General features: G+C 42.1%; 2 protein-coding genes and 1 long non-coding RNA gene across 39 annotated transcripts in view; 2 read left to right on the top strand and 1 right to left on the bottom strand.

Annotated features, from left to right (window-relative positions):
• The window catches only part of RSPRY1 (ring finger and SPRY domain containing 1), a 49,619-nt gene extending 25,085 nt beyond the window's left edge, over positions 1 to 24,534 (bottom strand). Inside the window, exons 1-5 of one of the 7 annotated variants that reach the window (XM_077986234.1) lie at positions 23,806 to 24,534; positions 16,079 to 16,233; positions 8,485 to 8,989; positions 5,395 to 5,447; positions 4,187 to 4,299 (exon numbers count right to left, since the gene is read on the bottom strand). In XM_077986234.1, the coding sequence (XP_077842360.1) occupies positions 4,187 to 4,299; positions 5,395 to 5,447; positions 8,485 to 8,834 (516 nt within the window). In that variant the 5' untranslated portion in view covers positions 8,835 to 8,989; positions 16,079 to 16,233; positions 23,806 to 24,534. The remainder of the gene's footprint in view (positions 1 to 4,186; positions 4,300 to 5,394; positions 5,448 to 8,484; positions 8,990 to 16,078; positions 16,234 to 23,805) is intronic. The other 6 variants (XM_015126227.3, XM_028840608.2, XM_077986233.1 and 3 more) reach the window with 6 other exon arrangements.
• On the top strand, positions 191 to 24,528 carry LOC144338051 (uncharacterized). The gene is made up of 3 exons (XR_013411812.1): positions 191 to 469; positions 17,962 to 18,610; positions 22,421 to 24,528. It is a non-coding gene; the product is annotated as an uncharacterized LOC144338051 (long non-coding RNA).
• Positions 24,535 to 24,787: 253 nt separating the features above from the next.
• Positions 24,788 to 27,744, top strand: part of PSME3IP1 (proteasome activator subunit 3 interacting protein 1) — a 36,324-nt gene continuing 33,367 nt past the window's right edge. For 10 of the 31 annotated variants that reach the window (XM_015126232.3, XM_077986280.1, XM_028840612.2 and 7 more), the window contains exon 1: positions 24,820 to 25,037. The gene's annotated coding sequence lies outside the window, so the exon portion shown is untranslated. Of the gene's footprint in view, positions 26,225 to 27,744 lie in introns of all 31 variants that reach the window. The other 21 variants (XM_015126237.3, XM_077986281.1, XM_028840613.2 and 18 more) reach the window with 4 other exon arrangements.

Genomic DNA, 27,744 nt, shown 5'->3' with positions numbered 1-27,744 from the left:
ACAAAAATTAGCCGGGAGTGGTGGCACGTGCCTGTAATCTCAACTACTCAGGAGGCTGAGGCAGAGCAGGAGAATCACTTGAACCCGGGAGGTGGAGGGTGCAGTGAGCTGAGAGCACGCCACTGCACTCCAGCCTGGATGACAGAGTAAGGCTCTGCCTCAGGGGGGTGGGGGGAGCTATAACCAGGTGTTTTTTTTTTTTTTTTTTGAGACGTAGTCTTGCTCTGTGCCCCAGGCTGGACTGCAGTGGCGCGATCTCGGCTCACTGCAAGCTCCGCCCCCCTGGGTTCACGCCATTCTCCTGCCTCAGCCTCCCGAGTAGCTGGGACTACAGGCGCCCGCCACCTCGCCCGGCTAATTTTCTTGTATTTTTAGTAGAGACGGGGTTTCACCGTGTTAGCCAGGATGGTCTCGATCTCCTGACCTTGTGATCCGCCCGTCTCGGCCTCCCAAAGTGCTGGGATTACAGGCTTGAGCCACCGCGCCCGGCCAACCAGGTGTTAAATAAACTCAGAAAGACCATATAAAAATTATGCAATGTACCCCAATGATATCATTGATGGGAAATTTCTGATCAACCTGAAAGTCTCCTTTCATGACTTACTAGATTCCATTTCATTCAGAATGCTTAAGTTGTATCAAATATATGCTACATATTCTTGAATCACTAAACAGATTAAACCCACTCAAATGCCATTATGGAAACATTAAAGGCTAGTGATGTTGAAGTAAAAAGTTACTTTAAAAAAAGTTTTACGGCCGGGCACGGTGGCTCACGCCTGTAATCCCAGCACTTTGGGAGGCCAAGGCAGGCGGATCACGAGGTCAGGAGATGGAGACCATCCTGGTTAACACAGTGAAACCCTGTCTCTACTGAAAACTTCAAAAAATTAGCCGGGCGCGGTGGTGGGCGCCTGTAGTCCCAGCTACTCGGGAGGCTGAGGCAGGAGAATGGCGTGAACCCAGGAGGCGGAGCTTGCAGTGAGCTGAGATCCAGCCACTGTACTTCAGCCTGGGAGACAGAGCGAGACTCCGTCTCAAAAAAAAAAAAAAAAAAAAAAAAAAAAAAAAGTTTTACTAAGCAAAAACAAATCCCAACAGTTTTCTTCTTTTTGCTCTCGCTCTGTTGCCCAGGCTGGTGTGCAATGAAGTGATCATGGCTCACTGTAGCCTTTACCTCCTGGGCTCAAGTGATCCTCCTACCTTAGCCTCTCTCACAGCTGGGGACTACAGGCACATGTCACAATGCCCAGATAATTTTAATTTTCTGTAGAGATGGGGATCTCATTATGTTGCCCAGGCTGGTCTTAAACTCCTGGTCTTAAGTGATCCTCCTGCTTCAGCCCCCAAAAAGTTTGGGATTATAGGCATGAACCACTGCACCCTGACCCAACAGAGTTGAAGGTAAATTGAAACAGGCACCTCTTATGAGCCTAGGCAAAGGTAAATTCATTGGCCAGTACGCTAAAGCCTCTCCCCTTCTGTCCACAATGTTTTTCTGTACTGGGCTTAAACAGATGAATGAAAATGCCAGAATCGAGGCTACGCACAGTGGCTCATGCCTGCAATCCCAGCACTTTGGCAGGCCAAGGTGGGAGGATGCTTGAGCCCAGGAGTTTGAGACCAGCCTGGGCAACATAGCAAGACTCCATCTTAAAAATGAAAGATGCCAGAATCCAATTAAAAAAAAAAAAAAAGACTCTAAAACACATGGACTAAGACAACGAAAGTTTGATGCTTTTGTTCTATGTAAGGGATAACCAGGGTTACACTAATCATTAATACATTTGAGTAAGATTCAAAAGTGCTTGTAGTTTTAACTTTTTTTTGAGACAGAGGAGTCTCACTCTGTCGCCCAGGCTGGAGTGCAGTGGTACAATCTTGGCTCACTGCAACCTCCACCTTCCGAGTTCAAGTGATTCTCCTGCCTCAGCCTCCCAAGTAGCTGGGATTACAGGTGCACGCCATCGTGCTGGCTAATTTTTGTATTTTTAGTAGAGATGAGGTTTCACCATGTTGGCCAGGCTGGTTTCGAACTCCTGACCTCAAGTGATCTGTCTGCCTTGGCCTCCCAAAGTGCTGGGATTACAGGTATGAGCCACCGTGCCCGGCTTTTTTTTTTCTTTTTTTTAAATAGAGACAAGGTCTCACTTTTTGTTCAGGCTGGCATCAAACTCCTGAGCTTAACTGATCCTCCTGTCTCGGTCTCCCAAAGTGCAGGGATCACAGGCACGAACCACTATATCCAGCCCAGTTTTTCCTCCTAATAAAAAACATTATTAAAACTTTTGAGGAAATCACTTAAGAGAAAGATAAGAAAATCAGCTCAGCAACTCAACATTCTCTTCTAGCTTCTGAATAAAGATTGCCACCTCAGATACAAATACTTCTTTTTTTAACCAGGCTAGAGCGCAGTGACGTAATCTTGTCTCACTGCAATCTCGACCTCCTGAGTGCAAGTGATCCTCCCACCTCAGCCTCCTGAGCAGCTGGGACTATAGACATGCACCATGACACCCTGTTAACTTGTGGATTTTTTTGTAGAAACAGGGTTTCACCAGGTTGCCAGGCTGGACTTGAACTCCTGGACTCAAACAATCTGCCTGCCTTGGACTCCCAAAGTGCTGAGATTACAAGTGTGAGCCACTGCACCCAGCCTAACTGCTGCTTCTTTTTTTTTTTTTTTTTGAGACAGAGTTTTGCTTTGTCGCCCAGGCTGGAGTGCAGTGGCACGATCTCAGCTCCCTGCAACCCCTGCCTCCTGGGTTCAAACAATTCTCATGTCTCAGCCTCCTGAGTACTGGGATTACAGGTGCCTGCCATCACTCCTGGCTGATTTCTAGTAGAGACAGGGTATTTTAGTAGAGATGGGGCTTCACCATGCTGGCCAGGCTGGACTCGAACTCCTGACCTCAGGTGATCCACCCACCTTAGCCTCCCCAAGTGCTAGGATTACAGGCGTGAGCCACCGCGCCTGGCCTTAAATGCTTCTATTTTTAACATTGAAAAAAATTTTAACCTAGGCTGGGCACAGTGGCTTACATGTATAATCCCAACACTTTAAGAAGCCAAGGTGGGAGGATCTGTTGAGCCCAGGAATTCAAAATCAGCCTGGGTAACACAGTGAGACCCTTTCTCTACAAAAATTAAAAAAAATTTAGCTGGGTATGGTGGTGCACGCCTGTAGTCCCAGCAACGTGGGAGGCTGAGGCAAGCGGATCACTTGAACCTGAGAGGCTGAGGATACAGTGAGCCATGACTGCACCACTGCACTCCAGCCTAGGTGGGGCCAGGGGAGGAAGGGAGGAAAGGAGGAAAGGGAAGGAAGAGAGGGAGGGAGGGAGGGAGGAAGGGAAAGAAGAAAAAAAAGAAATTAAATAAAGTCTTGATAGAGAATGTGGCAGGGCACGGTGGCTCACGTCTACAATCCCAGCACTTTGGGAGGCTGAGGTGGGCTGACTGCTTGAGCACAGGAGTTCAAGACTGGCCAGGGCAACATGATGAAACCCCATCTCCACAAAACATACAAAATTAGCCAGACATGGGGTCATGCACCTGTGGTCCCAGCTACATGGGAGGCTGAGGTGGGAGGATCACCTGAGCCCAGGGAGGTTGCAGCTACAGTAAGCTGTGATCACTCTACTGCACTCCAGCCTGGGTAACAAAGTGAGACCCTGTTTCAAAATAAACAACAAAAAAAAGACAGAGGGCTGGGCGCAGTGGCTCATGCCTGTAGTCCCAGCACTTTGGGAGGAGGCCGAGGCAGGAGGATCACTTGAGGTCAGGAGTTCAAGACCAGCCTGGCCAACATGGTGAAATCCCGTCTCTACTAAAAATCCAAAAATCAGCCGGGTGTGGTGGTGGGCGCCTGTAATCCCAGCTACTTGGGAGGCTGAGGCAGGAGGATCGCTTGGACCCGGGTGGTGGAGGTTGCAGTGAGCCAAGATCACATCACTGTACTCCAGCCTGGGCAACAGAGCGAGACTCTTATCTCAAAGAGAAAAAAAAAAAAAAGAGGACATAATTCTTCATAATACAAAATAAATTTACATAATAAAATCAATACTGAATAAAACAGACCCCAAATGTATAAAGATGAAACACATTACATCAAATGTTCTTTGTGGTCATTTATCCTGGGCTTAAGCAAAAATGATAGTTTCCTAAAAGATAAGTATTAACTTACTTTAGTGGGCAATGGACATTCATCTAATAACAATGTTATAACAGCTGGTCCCAGTGGATCTTCCAGTGGAATAACTCTAATTAAAGACTGGACAACATCCAACCATCCTTCATCTAAGAGCAAATCAAGAAGATTATATGATGGAGTCACTATTTTTAAAATGTGAAAATATGTCACACAAGATCAATTCACATTAAAAGAAAGACTTTTGGTCTATAGATTTTTAGCAGCTAATACTTGGCATGGACATAATCATCAATTGCTAGTCATCGTGGTGGAGTAAAAACATCTTAAGTTACAGGAGTCTGGTGATTTGTGGGTACCTGTATTTGTAAAAAGGTTAAGCTACGGTCTTGTGTTCTCACATTAAAATAGTTTTAAGCATCTTATTTACTACATAGGAGTTAACTGAGAAAATGAAGCATACTCAGCAGTTGGCTTTGTTTTCAGAATGATACTTAGGAAACTAAGGAAGAAAAAATATCCTTGGCCAGGGGCTGTGGCTCACATGTGTAATGCAGCACTTCGGGAGGCTGAGGCAGGAGGATGCCTTGAGCCCAGGAGTATAAGACCAGCCTGGGCAACATGGTGAAATTCTGTCTCTACAAAAAAAGAACAATTGCTGGGTAGTGTGGCATGTGCCTGTGGTGCTAGCTACTTGAGAGGCTGAGGTGGGGTGATCACCTGGGCCAGGGTAGGTTGAGGCTGCAGTTGAGCTGTGATTGTGCCACTGCACTGGGCAACAGAGTAAGACTCTGTCTCAAAAAAAAAAAAATATATATATATATATATATAAGTATATATATATATAAGTAATCTCTCCATTCCAGAACAGTATGGTCAAAGATCCATCAATACCAAAAAAAAAAAAAAAAAAAAAAAAAAAAAAGGTGAGAGCCCAGGATGCTCTCTGAATTCTTATTTAGATGGAAATGTAAAATTCTAGGGTTTGGTTTTTTTTTCTTTTTGGCATACTGGAAGATTTTTAAATTTTCTCTTTTAAAAATATAGGCCGGGCAATGCCATTATGCACATTGCCTATTATACCTATTCAGGGAAATTTCCATACAGTAAGGGCTTTTTTCATTGTTATGTATGCTGTCTTTTTGGAGTCTTTTATCTCAAAACAAAACAAAAAACAAAAGGTGGCTACTTTTCTTCATTATTATATATTCATTACAAAGTAATAAAAACAAAACTAAAAATACCTGTTTCTGCCATTTCATGTAATGTTATCATTGAATAGGGAGGTTCCTGATCACTGAAAAAAAAAAAAAAAATTCAAGGCATTAAACCTGAGGAAATAAATGACAATTCCAAATAAAAATTCAAACTGGAGGTGTGGAGGTAAAAAGGGACAGAAGAAATGAACACAAATGTAAGTAAAGAGATAGAAGAGACAACCTGAGCTATGACCTGTAAGGATGAATGTATACCATATGTGCTAATTTCCAGTCATTGTCCACAATGACCCACAAACAAAATGGGCAGGTGGGTACAGACAAGGACTACTATGTGTCCTGGGGTAAAAGCACAGGACTAAACTGGAGACCACAGCCTACTCTCAGCTTTACACTCAGAGGCCCAGTGCCAACTGAGACAAGCCAGGAAGGTCAACATCATCTTCATACTTACCTCAGAGAAATGCCAGGAAGAGAGATGATAATCCCGCTTGAGGACTTATGGAAGCAAGGCCCTATATACACATCTTCATTTTGAAGTTTTCCTCTGGATATACTACATGCTTATACTTCATAAAATGGTATTACAAGAAAACAAAACCAAACTTAAGGAGCTATTTAACATTCTAGACATTGATCCAAAGTGGCATTCTACACCTTAATTCAGTGGTGTGATCCCAGAAATCTTTAAAAAGTCCTTCAGGGGAACTTCAATAATGAAATGTTTTCCATTAAACAATTCTAACTGCTTAAGAACTCACCACTTATTTGTTTACATATTGTGGGTCTCTGTTTTACTGTGGAAAAAAAAAAAAGCCTAAAAAACTATCATCTTAAGTCATTTAATCCTGAGAATAACCTCGTGATATGGGAATTACTATGGTAATTTCAGGTACTCACTAGGTGCTGCCTGTTTAAACAATATAATTGACTGATGCAAACATTTCTGAAGAATGATCTGGCAACAATAAAATTAAGTATGCATATATCCAACACTTCTAGATAAATTTTTACACAGGTCCAAAAACTGATGCATATTTGTGCTGTTCACTCCAGTGCTATTTGTAGGAACAAAAATTTGGCAGTAACCTAAATGACCACCACCAGATGAAAATGTAACAAAATATAATACTTTCAGGCATACAAGGGAATACTCTGTAATAGTCAGAAGCAGTTGTAGATTTATATACAGCAAGATAGATTTCAATGTTGAAAGAAGTTAAAAACAAAGAGGTTTGTATAACTACATTACTGTCTTTTAAAACATTGCAAAGGGCCAAGCGTGGGGGCCCACATCTGCAATCCCAGCACTTTGGGAGGCTGAAGTTGGATGATCGCTTGAGTCCGGGTATCTGAGACCAGCCTGGGCAACACGGCAAGACCTGGCTCTACAAAAACTTTTAAAAAAATTAGCCAGGTGCAATAGCACATACCTGTAGTCCAAGCTACTTAGGAGGCTGAGGTGGGATGATTGTTTGAGTCTGGGAGGCTGAGGCTGCAGTGAGTCATGATTATGCCACTGTACCCTAGCCTGGGTGACAGAGTAAGACCCTGTCTCTTTAAAAACAAAACAAAACAAAACAAAACAAAACAAAACAACTCTCTCTCTCCAAGTTTATTCTGCACTCATTTTTCCAATGAGCTTAAATTAACATTGCTTGTGGTTTACTTCCTGATTTGGGAAGGAAAACTTCTATTACAATTTGGTAAAAGAGATTTAAAAAAATTTTTTAATTAATTTTTGAGGCAGGGTCTTGCTCTATTGCCCAGGCTGGAGTGCAGTGGTGTGATCATAGCTCACTGCAGCTGGAAACTCCTGGACTCTAGCGGTACTCTGGTCTTAGAGTCCTGAGTAGCTGGGACCACAGGCATGCGCCACTGTACCTGGATAATTTTTAAATTTTTTTGTAGAGATGGGGGTCTCCCAATGTTGCCCAGGCTGGTCTTGAACTCCTGGCCTCCAGCTATCTTTCTACCTCAGCCTCTCAAAGTGTTGGGATTAGAGGTAGGAGGCATTGTGTCTGGCCAAAAAATTACTCTTCTAGAAGACTAACAAATGCTCCAGTATTTTATGGAAAAGTTTAATACAGCTCTAAAAATTCATTTGTATTCACAGATACACTCTGTTTTATGCTTAATTTTTGAGGAACTAAACGAAACTAGGTTTCTATAAACGTGATTATCAAATGTTTATATACTTAAATTTACTAGCAGGGCCTGAAGCAAAAAGAACACCTAAGTAACTTTTTAAAAAATACTACCAACTACTGAGCAACTGTTAAGTACAAAGCTCCACACTAAATGCCTTATGTACATTATCTCATGATAATCTTTGTGGGAACAGTATTATGTCCCCATTTACAGATGAGGAATCTGAGGCTTCAAGAAGTAACTTACCCAATGTCATGCAGTTGAGCCAGGCCCATCATGGTTCTAAGCTTTGTGCTCTTAACTACTGAACTATACAACTTTAAATGTTTTTTTCCACTTGAATGATGCCCTTTAATTTCACTGTTATTCAATCTGGGATTTTGTATTTAGAGGTAGACAAAGCAGAGGAAAAGACAAAACAGGTACAGGTGTGCCTTGAAGTTTCAACTGACAAGCTTCCTAAATGGATTAAAGATAGTCAAATAAGGGATAAATAAAGGATCAAATAAACGATAATGAAAACTCTCCTTGACCTTGGTCCTTATGTTGCCAAGAGAAGTTGCCTGTAGCCATGTTCTCGGTAAAACAGCTTATCTTGAATCTGAGGTCAGTAGAATAGACAGGCATGTACCATTAACAGTGAGCCTACATGAAACCATTTCCTGTTGTAGCTAGCAACATAAACTCACTCCATATTTATTCTATTCTCTAATAAAGATCATAGCTTTAATTAGTGTTTTCTGCTACAGAAACATTTAGACATTTCCAGACAGAGTAGATGACAGCAAGCAAAAACATCAAATCTCATTCACTCTGCCATCAGAGGAGAATTAAAATATTCTCCTTTGCCCTGTGAGCACAAGGCTTGGCGAGTATGTCCTAAAGGAACTGAAGGAGTCCTAAAGTCATGGCTCCTGGCAGAACACTTTTCATTCCACTGGAGGTGACTGTGAGTCAGATACTTACTTATCTACAAGAGTCCGTATTACCGCCAGTGTGTCCAACACTAGCCCATCCACATTTTGTTTCTTTCTCCTTGGCTCATGTGGTCCTCGGCCCCTCCTCGGAGGCCGAACAGGGTCCCGTGGTTGGCTCCTTGTGTCAGCAGTGGGTACTGCACTGTTCTCGGCCTGTTGCTGCTGGGTGTCGACACTGTCATCTGTCCCACTGTCATCTCGGCAGATACAGGAATTACCCATGGTAGTAGTGGCACCTCTAGTTCCTAGGAAGTGGGCTATGTGCTCTTCGAGAGTCAACAGCAGACCCTGGCCAAGGCTTCTGCTCGCTAAGAACACGGCCCAACCAAAGACGATCATTTAGGTAGTTTTCAGTTTTCCAAGTACTGTTTTCATAATCTGGAGTTGAGGAATTTGCATCCTATTTGTTTTTAACAACTGAAGGCCAAAGAAAGTTGCAGAGCTTATTCCCAACATTATCAACTACAGGGAATTCTGGTCATCCAATAGCAGTTCTAAAAGAAAATGAGAAAAAGGAAAATGAATAGAATATTCTTGACCACTTAATTACTCAAACTTTCTTAGTCTGATTTTATAGATATTAGGAGGATTCTAATGGAGAATCATCTTTGGTTATTTTTATGGGTTTCCAATACCAAGAGACAGCTTTGGATAACAGAATTAGCAATCAATCAATAATTTCTTTTTATCATTCTATTACAAAGTTGATTGTCAAACCATACTCTTATAGACCAGAGGAGTTATCATTGATTTTTTTTAAAACCACATGTATAGTTTTTTCTAGGTATATAGAAATACATTAGAAGGATGTGTGTGTTTTTTTTTTTCAAGGGCTCCTTTTATCATAAAAAAATCAGTTGTCTTTCTGTGTAAGAGATAGGTGTTAAAAAGAGAAAAATCTTTAAAAAAATGAATTGTCTCCTTGCTTTAAACCCACAGGATAATTTAACAAGTTTTAAGATACAAATATGATAGCACCATTTGATATCAAGGAGAATAAAAGGATAGAGTTCCCCATTGGAAGCTCACTCAAGAATTGACAGAATTCATAAAGTTGTTACAAAGTGTTTCTGTTATGTAAGCAAGGCTTTGTTTTGGGAAAGGCAAATTGATATCACAAAAGTTGTATTTTCACAAAGATCAGTTTGTTGCACATGTCCGTTACAAAGTTCAGAATAAGATCCACCAATTTCTTTGCCTGAAAATACTGACTAAGCACCTTGTGCCAGGTACCACGCTGGACTAGGAGAATAAAGATGAATAAGGAATAGTTCCTGCCCTCCAGGAATTCATGGATGGCCATTCTCATCCCATACAGTATGTTTATCATCAAAAAACCTAATGAAAGAACCAGTTCTTCATGAAGGTGATAAAATCTGGTTAGATTCTGGAAGGAAGTAAAGATTTAGAAACAGGAGACTTACATGGGCTGGTAGCAAAAAGTAAAAAAAAAAAAAACAACAAACAGGCTGACATCTGGAGAATAGGCCACATAAGGAATAGACCATGCTAGTATGTAGTCTCTATACAATATTTGGCTAGTTACAATTAATTCCTCATACCCTAAGCACTGGCCAGGAATAATATAAACAAAATTTATAATTCAGTGGAATTAGGAGAGAAATATTACTTCCATTATTTTATGTATTTATTTACTCATTTTTGAGGAGTCTCGTTCTATCACCCAGGCTGGAGTGCAGTTGCTTGATCTCAGCTCACTGCAACCTCCACCTCCCGGGTTCAAGCAATTCTCCTACCTCAGCCTCTCGAGTAACTGGGACTACAGGTGCTGCCACCACACCTGGCAAGTTTTTATATTTTTAGTAGAGATGGGGTTTCACCATGTTGGCCACAAACTCCTGACCTCAGGTTACCTGTCCACCTCGACCTCCCAAAGTGCTGGGATTACAGGTGTGAGCCACTGTGCCCAGCCTACTTCCATTATTTTAGACAGATTAATGGCAAATTCTTTTTATTATTTTCCCAGTTTGATTACTGCTACAGGGGAAACATAGAAGAAAAAAAGATAAATGGAGACAGAAAGTCTTTATATGTACATATATATGTATATATAATCATATGTAATAAAATATACATAAAGAGGGAGGAGGCAAAGGGAAGGGAGAGAGAAGAATGGAATGGGATGGAACAAGAGAGGAGAAAGAAAAGGAGAGAGAAAAGAAATGAGAGGCAACAGATGTTTTCGCTATTAAGACAGCAATGGCTGGGCCAAGTGATACCACAGATGTTCTTGGTTTCCCCAAACCACTTGGGCTGTCTTCAAAATTTGGAGGTTGTACTGAAAAGGATGTGACTGAAGTATATAGGTAGGAGCATGACGCAAGGACCAGTTGGAAATAACTTTTTAAAAGAACACGTTCTAAACCAGCAGAGTCGAAGTAATAACATTGCCATTACTGTGCGGATCAGAGTATGATTCGCTTTAGAGGGTGGATAACTACGAGATTTCAATGCTTAAAAGAATAGAGGAAACAGAAATCAGAAATAGGAATAACTCTTTAAAGGGTCTCTGGAATGAATTTCTACAGATCTTATAAATTATGCTGGTTTGTGAGAAAGATGAAAAAGCAACATTTAAGAAGCTATGCTCTGGGTCCTCTCACAGAAATTTCACTGATAAGGTGCTGTTAGAATATTTCAGGTGAAAAGAGGTAAACAATGCAAGGTTTTCGGACAGGTGTGGCTCTGGGCAGTAGCTCAGATGATTGTGCCACTAGAGTATTTATTTGAGATCATAAAGTATCTTATTTAAAAATATATTTATCTAGAAACTTAAAAATATACACATTCATTTCTAAAACCTAAATGCTACACAGGCCTATGGAATGTGAAAGTTCCTCTTCTGCTCTACCTAGCCCATCCCTTTCCCAGAAATAACCTCTTAAAAGCTTCATATGTTTGTTCCCACATCTGTTACTATATACTTATAAACTAGCTTTTTCTTTTCTTTTTTCTTTTTTTTTTTTTGAGATGGAGTCTCACTCTGTCGCCCAGGCTGGAGTGCAATGGTGTGATCTCGGCTCACTCAACCTCTCCCTCCCAGGTTCAAATGATTTTCCTGCCTCAGCCTCCTGAGTACATGGGATTACAGGTGCACACCACCATGCCTGACTAATTTTGTATTTTTAGTAGAGACAGGGTTTCACCATGTTGGTCAGGCTAGTCTCAAACTCCTGACCTCGTGATCCGCTCGCCTCAGCCTACCAAAGTGCTGGGATTACAGGCATGAACCACCGCGCCTGGCCGTTTTTCTTTAAATCTAACTAGAATGAAGCCATAAATACTGTTCTATGATTTGCTCTTTTTAATACCACAACCTTCTGTATCAGTATATATATAACTACCTCATGCATTTAAAGGTTGTATAGAAATTCATACTCTGGATTATCATAGTTTCTTGACCACTATGCTATAAAAAACTTGTGGCTAACCCAACTAACATTTTGGGGATGGTAGAAGGGAGTAGTCCAGGATTAGAGACATGGGGCCTCTTCTGCGGAATGCGTCATCCCCTGGGGAAGTGCTAACTCCAAACTCCTTCCTCACAGTGGTAAGGGTCCTAGGACTGTGCTCTGTGGTGTCAACATTGCCACAGCAGAGGGGAACTCCACTGGCTTCTCTAATATCCCACAGCCTTTCCACACAATCTGTATGAAGGTAGGATGGGAAACAAGATTCAAACAGTAGATTCAATCCAAATTGGGGAAAACATACCTGAGGAAGGGAGGCTAATCACATACTAAAAATAATTGGCAATGATTTGAGAATGTCAAGTTCCAGAAAACAAAGCCCTGAAGGGGAGAGAACAGGGATCTTGCTGAAGCTCAGTAACTTCAGGGGGGAAAAAAAGCAAAAAGAATAGTGGATCCTAAAAAGTTACAACTTAATGCCAACACATAAAGGTATTTAGAATAATTAACAAGAAACCATCTTGGGGGTGCCTGTGAGGAAAGAAGTTAAAAAGAGGTTTGTTGGATCTTAAATTCTTAATTTTATCATTTTTTCCTAAGGTTTTTATACACTGAATACAGAATAATCTACGCAGATTTCCATTTAGTACAGTTTTTTTCTTTTTGAGACAGTCTCATTCTGTCGCCCAGGCTGGAGTGCAGTGGGGTGATCTCGGCTCCCGGGTTCATGCCATTCTCCTGCCTCAGCCTCCCGAGTAGCTGGGACTACAGGCACCTGCCACCAGGCCTGGCTAAATTTTTGTATTTTTAGGAGAGACGGGGTTTCACCATGTTAGCCAGGATGGTCTCCATCTCCTGACCTCATGATCCGCCTGCCTTGGCCTCCCAAAATGCTGGGATTACAGGCATAAGCCACTGTGCCCCGCCCATTTAGTACAATTTTAAGGTGATTGGACGATATCCAATACATGCAGATATTTTTAAAAATCTGACTAAATCTGATAGGCTGGGCATGGTGGCTCATGCCTACAATCCCAGCACTTTGGGAGGCTGAGTTGGGAGGGTTGCTTGAGCCCAGGAGATTGAGAGCAGGTTGGGTAATGTAGCAAGACCCCATTTCTACAGAAAAAATTTAAAAATTAGCTGGGCGTGGTAGTGCACACCTGTGGTCTCAGATACTCAGGAGGTTGAGGTGGGAAGATCACTTGAGCCTGGGAGGTCGAGGCTGCAGTGAGCCCTGATGGTGTCATTGCATTCCAGCCTATGTGACAGAGCCAGACTCTGTCTTTGGAAAAAAAAACAAAAAACAAAAACTGACTAAATATGAAGGTAAGACAAAAATTAAGTTTTTTTTTTTCCAAATTGAAATAAAGTGCGTTTTGAGTCAGTTTCTTCCAAAAGAGCAATTTACCTTAAATGACTCAGAAAATGTCAACTATAAAATTTGTCAGAGAAGAAAATGAGGCTTTAAAAAAAACTTTAAATACTTCAAAGCCAAAGACTTTTTTTTTTTTTTAAATAAAAAGGACCAGCTGTGAAAACCAAGTGTAAAGAAGAAGTTAACTAGGTGGATGAAGCTGTAAGGCATTTCATAAAGGCAAGCCTATGAAACATACAAGGACAAAACAAGAGCTACTACCTCTAAATACTTTTTGAGATGACTACACAGAGTACTCTTGAGGGCTACAGCCACAGACAGGGCACATAAATGAACAAGTATATGATCTTTCAGATTTATTTGGCACTAAAAATCTATAGGTTTTCAATTGGAAATGATTGTCATTCATGGTATTTTTTTTTTTTTTTTTTTTTTTTTTTTTTTTTTTTTTACAGAGAAGTGATGGACTGCAGGCAAAACTGGGTGAAAGCTAATCAATTACACTTTACACAACTTTGTTTTATCCATTCAGAAAAAGCTTTATGTGGCCCACTTTCCAAGGACCACTGTTTTAAGACAATAAAACTCAGCTGACAGATTTTACACACAATACGAAAGGCCACCATAGCACAGTACACTCTGTTGTCAGACTAGGTGAAAGTCCCAGCCCTGCAATATTTACTGACATGTATCCTAATTAACCTGACTCTTGACACATGTTAAAAAACAGAGACAGTAATAGTTCTTATCTCAAAGTACCACTGTGGGGATTAAACAAAATAATGCATGTAATACGCATGGCACAGTGTCTAACACTTAAACTGGATCAAAAAATGCAAGATGTTATAAAATGAGCACATATCTAATCAGAAATAACTAAACAACCTGGGGGAGGGGGATTCTGGAGTAAAACTTGAGTTAAAAGCACTAAGAAAACTTTTACAGAACTACCCCATACTGAACTAATTTTTACTTACCTATAACCTATACTTACCTATATTTTTGGACAGAGAATCTTGGGAGGGATTGTAGCTTAATCACCTCATAGGTGGCATTAGAATCACTTAGGGTACTTACTAAAATGCAAATCCCTGGTCCCACTACAAATACCCAGAATCAGAATTTCTAGAATGCCGGCTCAAGCTTGTGTTTTCTTAAAAGCTCCCCAAGTGACTCTGATGGCAGCCACATTTAGAAATCACTGTGTATAGAACCTACCACAGAACCTGGCACAGCAGGAAGGACCCACTGACTGAATTAGGGGGCAACCTGAAATACTAAAGGGCGATTCTTCTCGAGTCAAAAATGTTAATTTCCTTGTCCAGTAAAATGAACTGAGACTATCTTTGAATGCAGTCCTTTGGAGAGGTCAGCCTAAAAAACCATTAGAAGAGTTATATCCATAAGTGACATGTACAGTACATATTAACACAAAGAAAAAAACGGCTCCATATATTTTCCTATGAAGCATCAAAATGAACCTAAATGATATGCTGCTTAAGGGTAATATCATCCAAGGTTAAGAGACTGAACGGAATAGAAAATGAATAAGAGATTATATAAAGACAACACATCTGTAATACATATATATATATATATATATATATATATATTTTTTTTTTTTTTTTGAGATCAAGTCTCATTCTTTCACCAGGATGGAGTCCAATGGTGTGATCTCGGCTCACTGCAACCTCCATCTCCTGGGTTCAAGCAATTCGCCTGCCTCAGCCTCCTGAGTAGCCGGGACTATAGGCGCGTGCCACCATGCCCAGCTAATTTTTTTGTATTTTTAGTAAAGACGGGGTTTCAATATGTTGGCCAGGCTGGTCTTGAACTCCTGACCTTGTGATCCACCCGCCTCAGTCTCCCAAAGTGCTGGGATTACAGGCGTGAACCACCGTGCCTGGCCAATACCTATATTCTTTACCTTAACTTCAAAGACAACATTAGCTGGTGAAGTCAACTTTGAGACCAAAAAAAAGCTAGTCACAGAATTTAAATACACATCTGTGGCAATCATCAACTGATTTAATAATTTTTATCACTGGACGCCAATGCTTAGTAGAAAGACTCTTCTCACCACCTAAATGGCAATACTTTTAATATCATTATACTCTTTTTTTATTTTTATTTTTTCAGACGGAGTTCCACTCTCATTGCCCAGACTGGAGTGCAATGGTGTGATCTTGGCTCACTGCAACCTCCATCTCCCCGGTTCAAGCGATTCTCCTGCCTCAGCCGCCCAAATAGCTGGGATTACAGGTGCCTGCCACCACGCCTGGCTAATTTTTATATATTTAGTAGAGATGGGGTTTCACCATGTTTACCAGGCTGGTCTTGAACTCCTGATCTCAGGTGATCTGCCGACCTTGGCTTCCCAAAGTGCTGGGATTACAGGCGTGAGCCACCATGCCCAGCCTAATACACTCTTGATAACAATTTTGCTGCAAAAGCACCATTATGATCAAATATTTCCTTTGCAAATCTATTTCTCTGAAGTGTGGTATTATTAATTTTGATTCTTGCCTTTTTAAAAAAGAAACTAAAGACTATTCCCTCCATTTCTATATTATTTATTAGATTTTTACATTTTACATGTTTTTTCTTTTTTCTTGGGGGCAAATGAAGCACCTAACACTTTATATTTTTTTAAAAGCTGCTCTGAGACGAAAAACAATCAAACTTAGGGTGTTGGTAAGTTTGGTGTTAAAGCAGTAAGGTTCTGGTACTCACTGTCTATAAAACACAGACCTCTACCATCATGAACAACTCACCATGGAGACATCTGGCCAACTGGTCTAACCCTCTCTGACAAATGGTCCAGGAATCAATGATTCATCTCTTCAAATATTTGCTTGCATTCAGCCATAGTACAGATCAGTGAAAAAGAACACTTTCTTTTCTTTGAAAATAGGACTGCAGAATTACACTGCCAAGGAAGAAAAGCTGATTAAAAGAGTGACCATAAAGAAGAAAAACCAGACTTTGGGCACTAAATTACTATTGTTATAATCTTCACCTTGTCATTCCAAAATAGTGTTAGAGGATGCGACATTTTTTTCCAACTCTCCCCCGCAAAGGCTAAGTCAAATAGCATGAATAGCAAAATGTGTAACATCCTGAAAATTTTAATGATGTCCTCTCATTAGAAAATGTTTTCGGATTTTTCCCTAAGTGTGTTAAAGCGATAGCTTCTATCATCACATTTACCCCCTACTCCCAATATTTTATTATGAAATTTTCCATACAGAAAATTGAATTAGAGTTCACTGTAAAATGTGAACTATATACCCACCACCTAGCTTCTACTACTAACATTTTACTAAACTTACTTTATCACTATCCATCTCTATAACCATCAATCCATAGTTGTTTTTTTTTTACATATTTCAAAGTAAACTATAGGCATCAGTATACTTTCTCTTAAATAATTCAGCATGCACATCACTAATTAGACTTCAATAAACTTCAAGTTTTTAGGAATCAAACTTACACACACTGAAAAGTGCAAATCTTTTTTTTTCTTTTTTTTGAGACGGAGTCTCATTCTGTTGTCCTGGCTGGAGTGCAGTGGTGTGATCCGGTTTACCACAACCTCTGTCTCCCGGGTTCCAGCAATTCTCCTGCCTCAGCCTCCCGAGTGGCTGAGATTATAGGCACATGCCACCACACCCAGCTTTTTTGTATTTTCAGTAGAGATGGGGTTTCACCAGGTGGCCCAGGCTGGTCTCAAACTCCTGACCTCAGGTAATCTGTCTGCCTCGGCCTCCCAAAGTGCTGGAATTACAGGTGTGAGCCACCACACTGGCAGAAATGTGCAAATCTTAAGCACAGTGATGTGCTGAGTTTTATCAAATGCATACACCTGTGACTCAAACCCTATCAAGATAGAGAACGTTATCTAGAAACATATTTGCTTTAAAAAATACAAAAATTAGCTAGGCACAGTGGTGTGCGCCTGTAATTCCAGCTACTCGGGAGGCAGAGGTGGGAACATCACTTGAACCCAGAAGGTGGAGGTTGCAGCAAGCCGAGATCATCCCACTGCCCTCAAGCCTGAGTGACAGAGCAAGACTCTGTCTCAAACAACAACAACAACAACAACAACAACAACAACACCCTGCAGAACACCCCAAAGACCACAATCTTCTTACTGAAGATTGTGTTTACATGGGGAAAACTCTGAAGTCAACAATACTGATTTGGTAATGCAAGAAGATTACACTTGCCAGCTGAAACAGAAACTACCTAAAGATGTTTCAACAAGAGTGTTTCTGTCTTTAGACTCTAAAGCCTCTGGTATTTTGTTGGGGAAGGTAAGAAGGGGGTAGATTGTGAAATATTTGGTTGGAATTTTACTTTTCCCCCAAAAAGAAAGGTTGCCTTGATAAGGTGTTTTTACATGTCTCCCAGATGTCCAAAGCTATTTATCTGGAGGTTTAAGTCACACAGGGTACCATTATCCCCTGAATTGTAACTGTCAAGAAGTTTGGGAAAAGCACTGGATGATTCTGACACTTCCCTTATGCACTGAAGATCTTTAAGAAAGCATGCCGTTGAAAGTAGATATTTTTTCTGGTTGAAAGAGTATCTGGGCAGGGCTTAGTGGCTCACACCTGTAATCCCAACACTCTGGGAGGCCAAGGCAGGCAAACAGCTTGAGCTTAGGAATTTGAGACCAGCCTGGGCAACATAGCGAAACCCTGTTTCTACAAAAAATACACAAATTAGCCAGCATGGCGGATTGGACCCTGTAGTCCAGCTACTGGGAAGGGCGGTGGGAAGATCGCCTGAGCTGGGAAGGTCGAGGCTGCAGTAAACCATGATTGCACCACTGCACTTCAGCCTAGGAGACAGAGATCTTAAAAAAAAAAAAAAAGTATCTGGAAAAACCTTCATCTCAAATGTTGAGAGCTTTTTTAACCTAAAAGGAGTGCATCTGCAGTCAGAAAGAATTACAGAATTTAGTTCTGACCTAAAACGGTACAAAGGAGAAAAAGACAAATCCCTTCAGCATTCAAAGAATTTATTAAAAAATAAAATTCAGGCCTAAGATAGAGTAAGGAATTTCCGGAAGCAAATAATAGCAAAAAAAAGGAAGTAAATAATCCCTGCCCGAAGTCTTTTTTTTTTTTTTTTTTTGAGACGGAGTCTTGCTCTGTCGCCCAGGCTGGAGTGCAGTGGCCGGATCTCAGCTCACTGCAAGCTCCGCCCCCCGGGTTTACGCCATTCTCCTGCCTCAGCCTCCCGAGTAGCTGGGACTACAGGCGCCCGCCACCTCGCCCAGCTAGTTTTTTGTATTTTTAGTAGAGACGGGGTTTCACCGTGTTAGCCAGGATGGTCTCGATCTCCTGACCTCGTGATCCGCCCGACTCGGCCTCCCAAAGTGCTGGGATTACAGGCTTGAGCCACCGCGCCTGGCCCCGAAGTCTTAAGGATTGAAAAATTTGCCTTAGACCTCCAAAAAATCCTAAGGAAGAATTGACACGAGTGCTTATGACAGCTGCAGTACAGGGGAGAAAAACAAATGTAATATTCCATGGTGCTTGTGGTTTTCCCTCAAGAAGGCCAAATAATAGGAGATCATATGTTATTCAAATATACACAAATCTGAAGGAAAAGGATTTTTCTATTATAGAAAACTCTTTGCTGTTAAGAAAAGCAAATAAAATATATAAGCAGTATGAATATCAACATTTTCCTTAATGATGTCTACTTTAAATGATGTCTGAAACACTCATACTGCAAACTCATTTGGATACTTATTAGACCCTAATACATATTCAATAAATATCTTGGGTGTATTCTAAAATCTGTTAAAACATAAAGTCTCTCCAAAATATTTACCATTTGGAAAAACTGAGACACCATTTAATAAATACATATCCAATGCTTATACGGCGGGCAGTGAGGAAAGATGGAAAAAGGTCCTTCATGCTCCTGACAAAGGGAGCTGGGGTTAGGGACAAACTTAGCTCCCTACCCAAAGCCTACAGATAAAGCATCTACTAGAAGGAGGCCTCTCGTTCCATCAGTTTTCCAGTGGAAAAGGGAACTTTGGTAACACTGAAGTATCTCTGTGTGAGCAAGTTTTTAGGTGACTATACAAATCAGCAATAGCAAAAGGGGAATAGAGAATCTATCTTTGCATTGTAACATATTTATATCTTACATTACAAGCCAAAATATTGTTGGTATAAATATCCTCGCCCACAGAGTGAAAAGTTAACCAAAAACCTATAAATTAAATTGACAAAGATGAAGCTAAATAAAAAGTCTAATTAAAAAAAGAGGAATCATGATGAAAACCAAGATAATTTTGAGACAATACAGATGATGCACCCCAAACTAAGCACGCTTCCTGAATACTGCAGGAATACCCATTCTGCATATGACACGTGAGAAGCTTGCACTGGTACCAGGTTTCCCAGGACAGACTTCCTGGGTGAAAAAAGTATTAAGAGACCACAGTAAACTCCAATATTGTTCTAGTTTTAGGTTATGAATACCAAGTTTTAGTAATCTTTAGTAATTTACTTGATAGGTTATTAATAAGTAGCCCTTAGGCATACCTAAGTATGAACAACTATGAAGCAATAAGAACCTAAAAAAGAAAAAAAAAGGAGCTATATTTCCCATGTGGAGGGATTGGGCAGGAACCACATCTTGAGAATCACTGCATTAAGGGAACACAGGAGTGAAAACAATTCTTCAGGAGGTAAAGGGGTAAGAAAAAACTAACACTGAACATTAAACTATGAGGTAATATACTTGCTGAGTAAGGTACTTCAAACCTTCTATTTGAGGTATATAGGACCCATGAAATTACACCTGGAAACTATAATTTCAAGCTATGTGCAGAGTTCATTCCTTAACAAATTTAAGGAGTATATAAATTCTTTACTATTTCAAATGTATTCTCAGTTTTCAAAAGCTTAGAAACAAAGTGGAATGTTCTCTAAGAGGCCACCACTATTTATAACATAACTTTTCCTGATTTAACCTTGTATATACCACACATTTATCTGAAGTTACTGCTTTTACATACTTAACCAGTAACCACTCCCTTTTGGAATGGACACATTTGTAAGTTTTTTCTACTCACAAAGGTTGGCAAGAAAAGGATTTCAAAAGCTGACTTACTGAATGATAAACCAAAGGGAAATATTCACTCCTTCGCACTTCTAAAAGTTGTAAAAGTCCCCTCCAAAAGGTTGTGGCCCAAGTTATGGCATTTACTACTTCGTGATTATTCTGTTTTTCAATTTTCTAATTTGAATACCAGGGAAAAAAAAACTACCCAAATTCAATGATAACTGCCTTGAAAATGCCAAAAGCTTGAAGAGAAGCTATATCCATAGTTTATTATCCCCAAATAATTCTTTTGAAATTGATTGCTTGTTCCCCTGTGTTTCCCATTTGTGGTGACTATTGACTTTCCACTTATTTTGCAATCCTGAGACTATCACACCCTACTTTACAAGTATCCTACTCAAAAATACAGAACATTTCCTATTTATTTATTTGAGACAGGGTGTTGCTCTGTCACCCAGGGTGGAGTGTAGTGGCTCAGTGCAGCTTCAACCTCGCAGGCTCAAGAGATCCTGCCACCTCAGCCTCCCAAGTAGCTGGGACTATCTGTATGTGCTAACACGCTGGGTTAATTTTTGTATTTTTTTTGTAGAGATGGGGTTTTGCCATGTTGCCCAGGCTGGTCTTGAACTCCTGGGCTCAAGTGATCCTCCCACCTTGGCCTCCCAAAGTGTTGGGATTATAGATGTGAGCCACCATGCCCAGCCATAACTTCCAATCTTAAGTTGTGTAAGTGATTACTATCCTCAAGAATTCCTAACATTTTCTCCAAACTATAAAGAGTGTGAAAGCAAGCTGGATTTAAAAAGATGCAAAGCGATTTCCCACTTCATTATAACAAATTACTTCATTGTTAAGAAAAGTATATACAATTCTCGATAGACTAAATTAAGCTCATGAGGCTAGGCATGGTGGCTCATACCTGTAATCCCAGCACCTTGGGATACCAAGGTGTGTGGATGGCTTGAGCCCAGGAGTTTGAGACCAGCCTGGGCAACATGGTGTAACTGTGTCTAAAAAAAGTGCAAAAATTAGTCAGGTGTGGTGGCTCACACCTGTAGTCCCAGCTACTTGGGAGGCTGGGGTGGCAGGATCACCTGAGCCTAGGAGGTAGAGGCTGCTGTGAGCCACGATTGCACCACTGCACTCCAGCCTGAGAGACAGCATGAAACCCTGTCTCAAAAAAAAAAATAAAAAGAAAGAACAGAAAAAAAGAAATACAGAACAATTGTTTGTTAAACTCTTGATAAAACATACCTTTTTTTTTTTTTTTTGCCTCCAGGCCCCATAGAGCTACATAACTCAGATTTGCTGTTTTTACCTGATTCACTACAGATTAACACACTATTATACAAAATGCTGTTTTTATTTCCCTTCGATACTTGCTAAATGAAAAGTTATTTTGCTGAAAAAAGCAGAAGTCCACATAGAGTATGCTAGAATACCTCCTATAATCAATAACTTAAAAATAATCATTGAGGGCTGGGCATGGTGACTCATGCCTCTAATCCCAGCACTTTGGGAGGCCAAGATGGGCAGCTCACTTTGAGCTCAGGAGTTCAAGACAAGCCTGACCAACACCGTGAAACTCCCTCTCTACTAAAAATACAAAAATTAGCCGGGCACAGTGGTGCTTGCCCATAATTCCAGTTACTTGGGAGGCTGAGGCAGGAGAATTGCTTGAACCCTGGAGGCGGAGGTTGCAGTGAGCGGAGATCACGCCATTGCACTCCAGCCTGGGCAACGAGAGTGAAACTCCGTCTCAAAAAACAAAGAAACAAAAAACAAAACAAAAAAAACCCAACTAAATCCCACATAAATTGCCCAATATTTGAAAAACCATCTTTTTTTTTTTTTTTGAGACGGAGTCTCGCTCTGTCGCCCAGGCTGGAGTGCAGTGGCGCAATCTCGGCTCACTGCAAGCTCCGCCTCCCGGGTTCACGCCATTCTCCTGCCTCAGCCTCCCGAGTAGCTGGGACTACAGGCGCCCACCCCTGCGCCCGGCTAATTTTTTCTATTTTTAGTAGAGACGGGGTTTCACCATGGTCTCGATCTCCTGACCTTGTGATCCGCCCACCTCGGCCTCCCAAAGTGCTGGGATTACAGGCGTGAGCCACCACGCCCGGCCGAAAAATCATCTTTAACAAGTACCACGAACCAAACACTAGTAAAATGTCACACAGGGACACAAGTCTCTTATAATCTCATAGAGGGATCTACAAAGCAAGATACCATCCCAGGAAATGCAAACTCTACATAAGGGGAAAAATAAAGAGAACTACTGTGCAAGAGAAATTTAAAAGCAACTTCCAACGTGCCTCATAATCTATAGTCTGGGGCTACCACAACAACGCATAGTATTCGTGGAGGAAAAAAGGCAGTCTTTACAAATCATAACTGAGGGAGAAAGCATGATATTCACTAGCTGTAGACATCCAAAAGCCATGCCTCTCTCTCTCTCTCTCTCTATATATATATATGCAAAAGGGGGAAGAGGTTTATAATGCTGAGATCAAATTACTTAGAGGAAAATTTCAGCTGTCAGGGGGAAAAAAAATCCTGAAGGAAAAGATATTACAGTGGTAACTACTGCCAGCACCATAAGAAGTTCAAAGTAAGTAAAAATTCTGAGAGCAAAACCTGGAAATCCCACCATCCCCATCTAAGCAAGGTTTGAAACCATGGGTTTAGATCATAATATGACCTAAGAAGCTGTGAACCTTGAAGCTTGCAGTGCAATATGGCTCCCAGGACTCCGCAGGTGGCAGACAACTACTGTATTAATCTCACCCCTTACCTCTACATACTGCTTTACAATTTATAAAGTCCCTTCACTTTTATTCCTCAACAGCAACCCGTTTGGTGGTAGAATCACAGTAACTTAGGTTTACGCAGCTTGTAGTTTCTACTTTCACACACTGCGCTGGTTATTTTATAGAAGAGACTTAAGGAGGTTAAGTCACTCCACTAAGCACAAACAGATGGTAGGTGAAGGGCCTGGAAAACTGCGGGATTCTACTCAGTCAATAATAGACACTTCTAACCCTTCAAAGTTCAAAGTGCAACACTCCAAGGGGAGCAACCTCACTGAGAGAACGGTACAAGACAGGACCTCGAAGTCTCAGCTGACCGTCTCGGTCTCGGTCGGTTTCCCTCCCCAAAGACGGGGAAAGTGAGGCAGCAGGCAGAGACAAATGCCTAATTTGGACTCACGCAGGGGGTGTTGGTGGGATGGACTCTCCCCACCCTACTCGGGCACTAAGCCCGGAAGCAGTTGGATCCTGTGTCTAGGACACCTGGTCGATGAATTCCCGTTTCCCTTTCACTATTCCCCACTCTGGCTTTCTTATGGATGGAGGTGTCTTCTTCCCATCACCGCCCAAAAACCCCCTCTCCCCAAGGTCCTTACCCAATTTTCAGCTCCGGCCTCCGTAGTACGAGAATCCGCTAGTTCTGGCTCCTACCTCCCAGCCCCATTCTGTCTTTCTATCCCAAGGCGTTTCTAAATCTCCCAGGGGAGGTCCGCCTCCCACCCGTGCCACCTAGACCGCAAACTCCACAAAAGGAACCCTCCCAAAGCGTCCCCTCATCTACCCTTTCTATCCCGGGCACCCCTGAGTAGATAGGACCCCCTCAGTACCAGGAGCCACCCCAGGAGATAGATAGCTGCCTCTCACCTGGGCCCTGTTAGCCTCAGCCTCCTCAGAAGGGCGACCCCCAAGAACCTCTTCTGGTGAGGACCCCCGAAAGAGGGAACACCCTCTTCTAGGAACCTCTTCGGATTCCTCAAGCGCGGGCCTCGGTGGAAAACCTCTCGGCTGTTTCTCGGCTTCTGAGCAACGCCACCTCTCTCCCGGGCCCTTTCCCAGAGCCTGCCCCGGCTTCAGTCCGGTCCGCCCGCCCCAGGCTCGAGAGGCTGTTTCCCTCCCTCACAGTCGCCTCCAACCCTCACACTCCCTCCCGCTCCGCGTGCCCAGGGGGCTTCTCAGAGCAGCGCGGTCGGGCTGCAGCACTGACTTTCTCTAGCTCCCGGGCCCACCGGAGCGAGGGGGCGGCGGCGCGACTCCTTTGTGACAGGTCCGAGAGAACGGTAAAGATGGACGCGAGGCCACGGCGCTGCCATTACGCGCACAGCCCTCCCCCGCTTCGTACCGCCCCGGCCCTCCCTCAGTCCCCTAGGAAACGCCCCTTCCTCGGTGGCAATCCCTCTCCTTGACAGCCAATCGCCTTTCAAAAATCGTGTCACGTGACCAGAAGAACCGGCCCGCCCCCCAAGCGTAAACTGGCCAATCCTCATCCTGAGACGTGAACAGCCCAATCAAGTCTCTCCGGCTAGTTTTCAGGGTACCGGATTTCCATCGGGCTCCCGGGGAGGAAGAGCTCCGCGGATTGGGTTACGTCGCCGGAAGTGGGGCGGGACTCTATTGTGGCGGTGAGGAACAGGAAGCCCTGAAGGGTCAAAAGGAATACAAAAGCAAAGGCTATTTTCTTTTTTTTTTTCTTCTTTCATTCGTTCCTTCCTGTTTCTTTCTTTCTTCCTCTCATTTTTGTTTTTCTTTTTTAAGAGCGAGCGGCTCTGCGGTGGCGGTTTGGGGTAGGCGCCGCCGAGGTGAGGGCGTCTCGCCTCCCGCGCGCCGGTAGGTGAGTGCGGCCTCGGTACTGGCCTGGCAGCGACACCTGGGTTCCAGCTTCTTTACCGAAGAGAAGGGGAGCTGTAGCTGCTGTTAGGGATAGGGCCAGGCCTGTTCTCAGTCCGCCCACCCGCCCCTTGCCCAGAGTAGCCGAAGCCCGGGGCTTGCAGGCCCAGCCTGAGGGTAGCTGAGGGTGCCCGCGGGAAGGCATCTGGGTGGCGGGGGAGGACCCTTTCAGGCGGGCCCAACACTGCCGGGCGTTTAGTGGGTTTTCCCCACTCTTCTGCTAGATAGGGCCACCCCGGCTTCAAGTGAGTAGCAGGCTGCGTTCCAGAGGTCTTGGAACAGGCCCAGGTTACTCCGATGTGCGGCGTCTGGTTGGAAATGGTTGCATCCCAGAATGGAAGTGCAGGATGGGAAGCACATTTATTGTGTGCCATGTACTAGTTGCTGTGCCAAGCGCATTTTCTATTACGGAAAACAAGCCAGCTGGCCCGTTTTGCAGAAAACTTAAGGAACAAAGACGGAGAGTTGAAGCGTCATGCTTGAGAGTTGGTGGTCCTTGTGATAGTCCACACAGAGGAAAAGGGGAGACCTGTTTGTTCGTAGTCGTGCTTCTTAAACGTTAGTGGAAAACAACATCTCCTGGGGCCCTTTTAAAATGCAGACTCTCAGACCCCCGCACCCTCAGGTAGTCTGGTTAGTTCAGGAGTGGGACCCAAGAAGCCACATGCGAGCCTGGTGGTCGGAATTCCCGATGACCTCTTGCCTACCACTTGTGAGATAAGATTTGTCGATTCTTCAATTATTTGGTATATTCATGTGTCCACAGGGACACCATAAAATAGAAGGCACCCTTCTGAAATCTTTGAAGAGAATCAGTGGGTAGACTCCTTTTTGATACAAAATATTGAGCCGACAGCAGCTTTTACAGTCTTTAGTTAGATAACCTGCGAACAATTTGTAAGGGTCTGAAAGTATAGGCTGCCCGATTATCTTTCTCAACTGAAGTCTTCATGTCCTTACTCTGTGGGGAAGTGCTTCATAATATAAGAAAGGGATAATTTTGTCAAAACCATTTAGTTGTTTATCAGCCTTCACTTTCATCTTCCAAGAATCGTGATGCTTGGTTAGAGTCAAGCTGCTGTTTTAGCTATTGAAAACCACGTATGTGGTAAATCAAGTAACAAGTGCAATGTAAGTACAGGGTCATAGTGTAATTATGCCTTCGCGGCAGCTAAATTAAGCATTTTCAACGTGTTCACTATTAGTAACCTTTTGAACATACTTTGTCTTCATTCTTAAATATTATGTTTCATTCTTCACTATAGAATGTTGATTGTTTTGTCTAAAATGAAGTATGGACAAGTTTAAAAAAAGATTTGTCTTTGGTTTTCTGTATTTCCACCATGCTGTATGGAACTATGGGTTTGTTTTTGTTCAGTTTGTTTGGTATTTATTAGACTTCTTGAATCTGTGGATTAGTGTCTTTCATTAGTTCCGTAAAAATTCTCAGCCATTTTATATGCATATACTGCTTCTTCCCATTGTCTCTCTTTTTTGTTGATTTAACTAAACCTTTTCATTCTTTTCTCTATATCTTTTACTCTGTTCTTTCATAGTACATTCTGGATAATTTCTTTATTCTCAAGTTATTTCCATTGTTATTAAACTCGGCCACTGAAATCTTAAATCATATATTGCATTTTTTAGTTTCTGAAGTTCTGTTTGGTTTGTGACACTGTTTTACAGTTTCTTATTTCTTATTATTAATTTTGAGGCTTAATTTTATTTCTTTAAACATGGAAAGTATAGTTGTTTTTGTAATCTCTATGTTTAATTCCACTGTCTGAATTCCCTTTGGGAGAGTCTGTTTCTGTTGTCCATTATTCCTGCTGTTTTACTTCCCAGTTCATCTTTACTTTGAAGCTGTAGTTCTTTTGGATACCAAATTAAGATGGAGAGGGAGGTAGTTGTCAGACTCCACTTCCTGGATGGGCTCCTGGCTTGAACTTGTTTCTGTTATCTCATAAAGGCACTGAAACTTTAGCTTTTAGGTCAGAGAAATCCTCAGGATGAAATCCATTTTGAATATTGGGCTTAATTTCTGGTTTTCACCTTCTAGATTGTGTCCAAATTCTTTACTATCTTGTTAGCTTTTCTATTTAAGAATTAATATTTTTGGCCGGGCGCGGTGGCTCACACTTGTAATTCCAGCACTCTGGGAGGCCGAGGTGGGCAGATCACTTGAAGTCAGGAGTTTGAGACCAGCCTGGCCAACATGGTGAAACCCTGTCTCTACTAAAAAACACAAAAATTAGCCAGGCATGGTGGCGGGCGCCTGCAATCCCAGTTACTCAGGAGGCTGAGGCAGGAGAATCGCTTGAACCTGGGAGGTGGAGGTTGCAATGAGCCGAGATCGTGCCACTGCACTCCAGCCTGTGTGACAGAACAAGACCCTGTCTCAAAAAAAAAAATTTTTTTAAACAAATTTCAGGCATATTTAGTGCAGAGGTGGATAATTGATCTCAAATACCTAGCCCACTATTTCAAGAAATGAAAATCCCCCTGTATTCTGATTTTTGGAATGTGAAATTTGTGTGATTTCTAGCATCCTTAAGTTAAAGATGGTTATTCTTCATATACCTAAAATTTCCACCACTTTCACTGTGCGTCGTCACAGCCACTGTGAAAATTAAGCTTCCCCAATGCTTATC

Source organism: Macaca mulatta, chromosome 20 (assembly GCF_049350105.2).
Source record: "Macaca mulatta isolate MMU2019108-1 chromosome 20, T2T-MMU8v2.0, whole genome shotgun sequence".
NCBI lineage: Eukaryota > Metazoa > Chordata > Mammalia > Primates > Cercopithecidae > Macaca > Macaca mulatta.
Note: the sequence above shows the minus strand (reverse complement) of the source record. Positions and strands in the feature narration are given on the sequence as shown.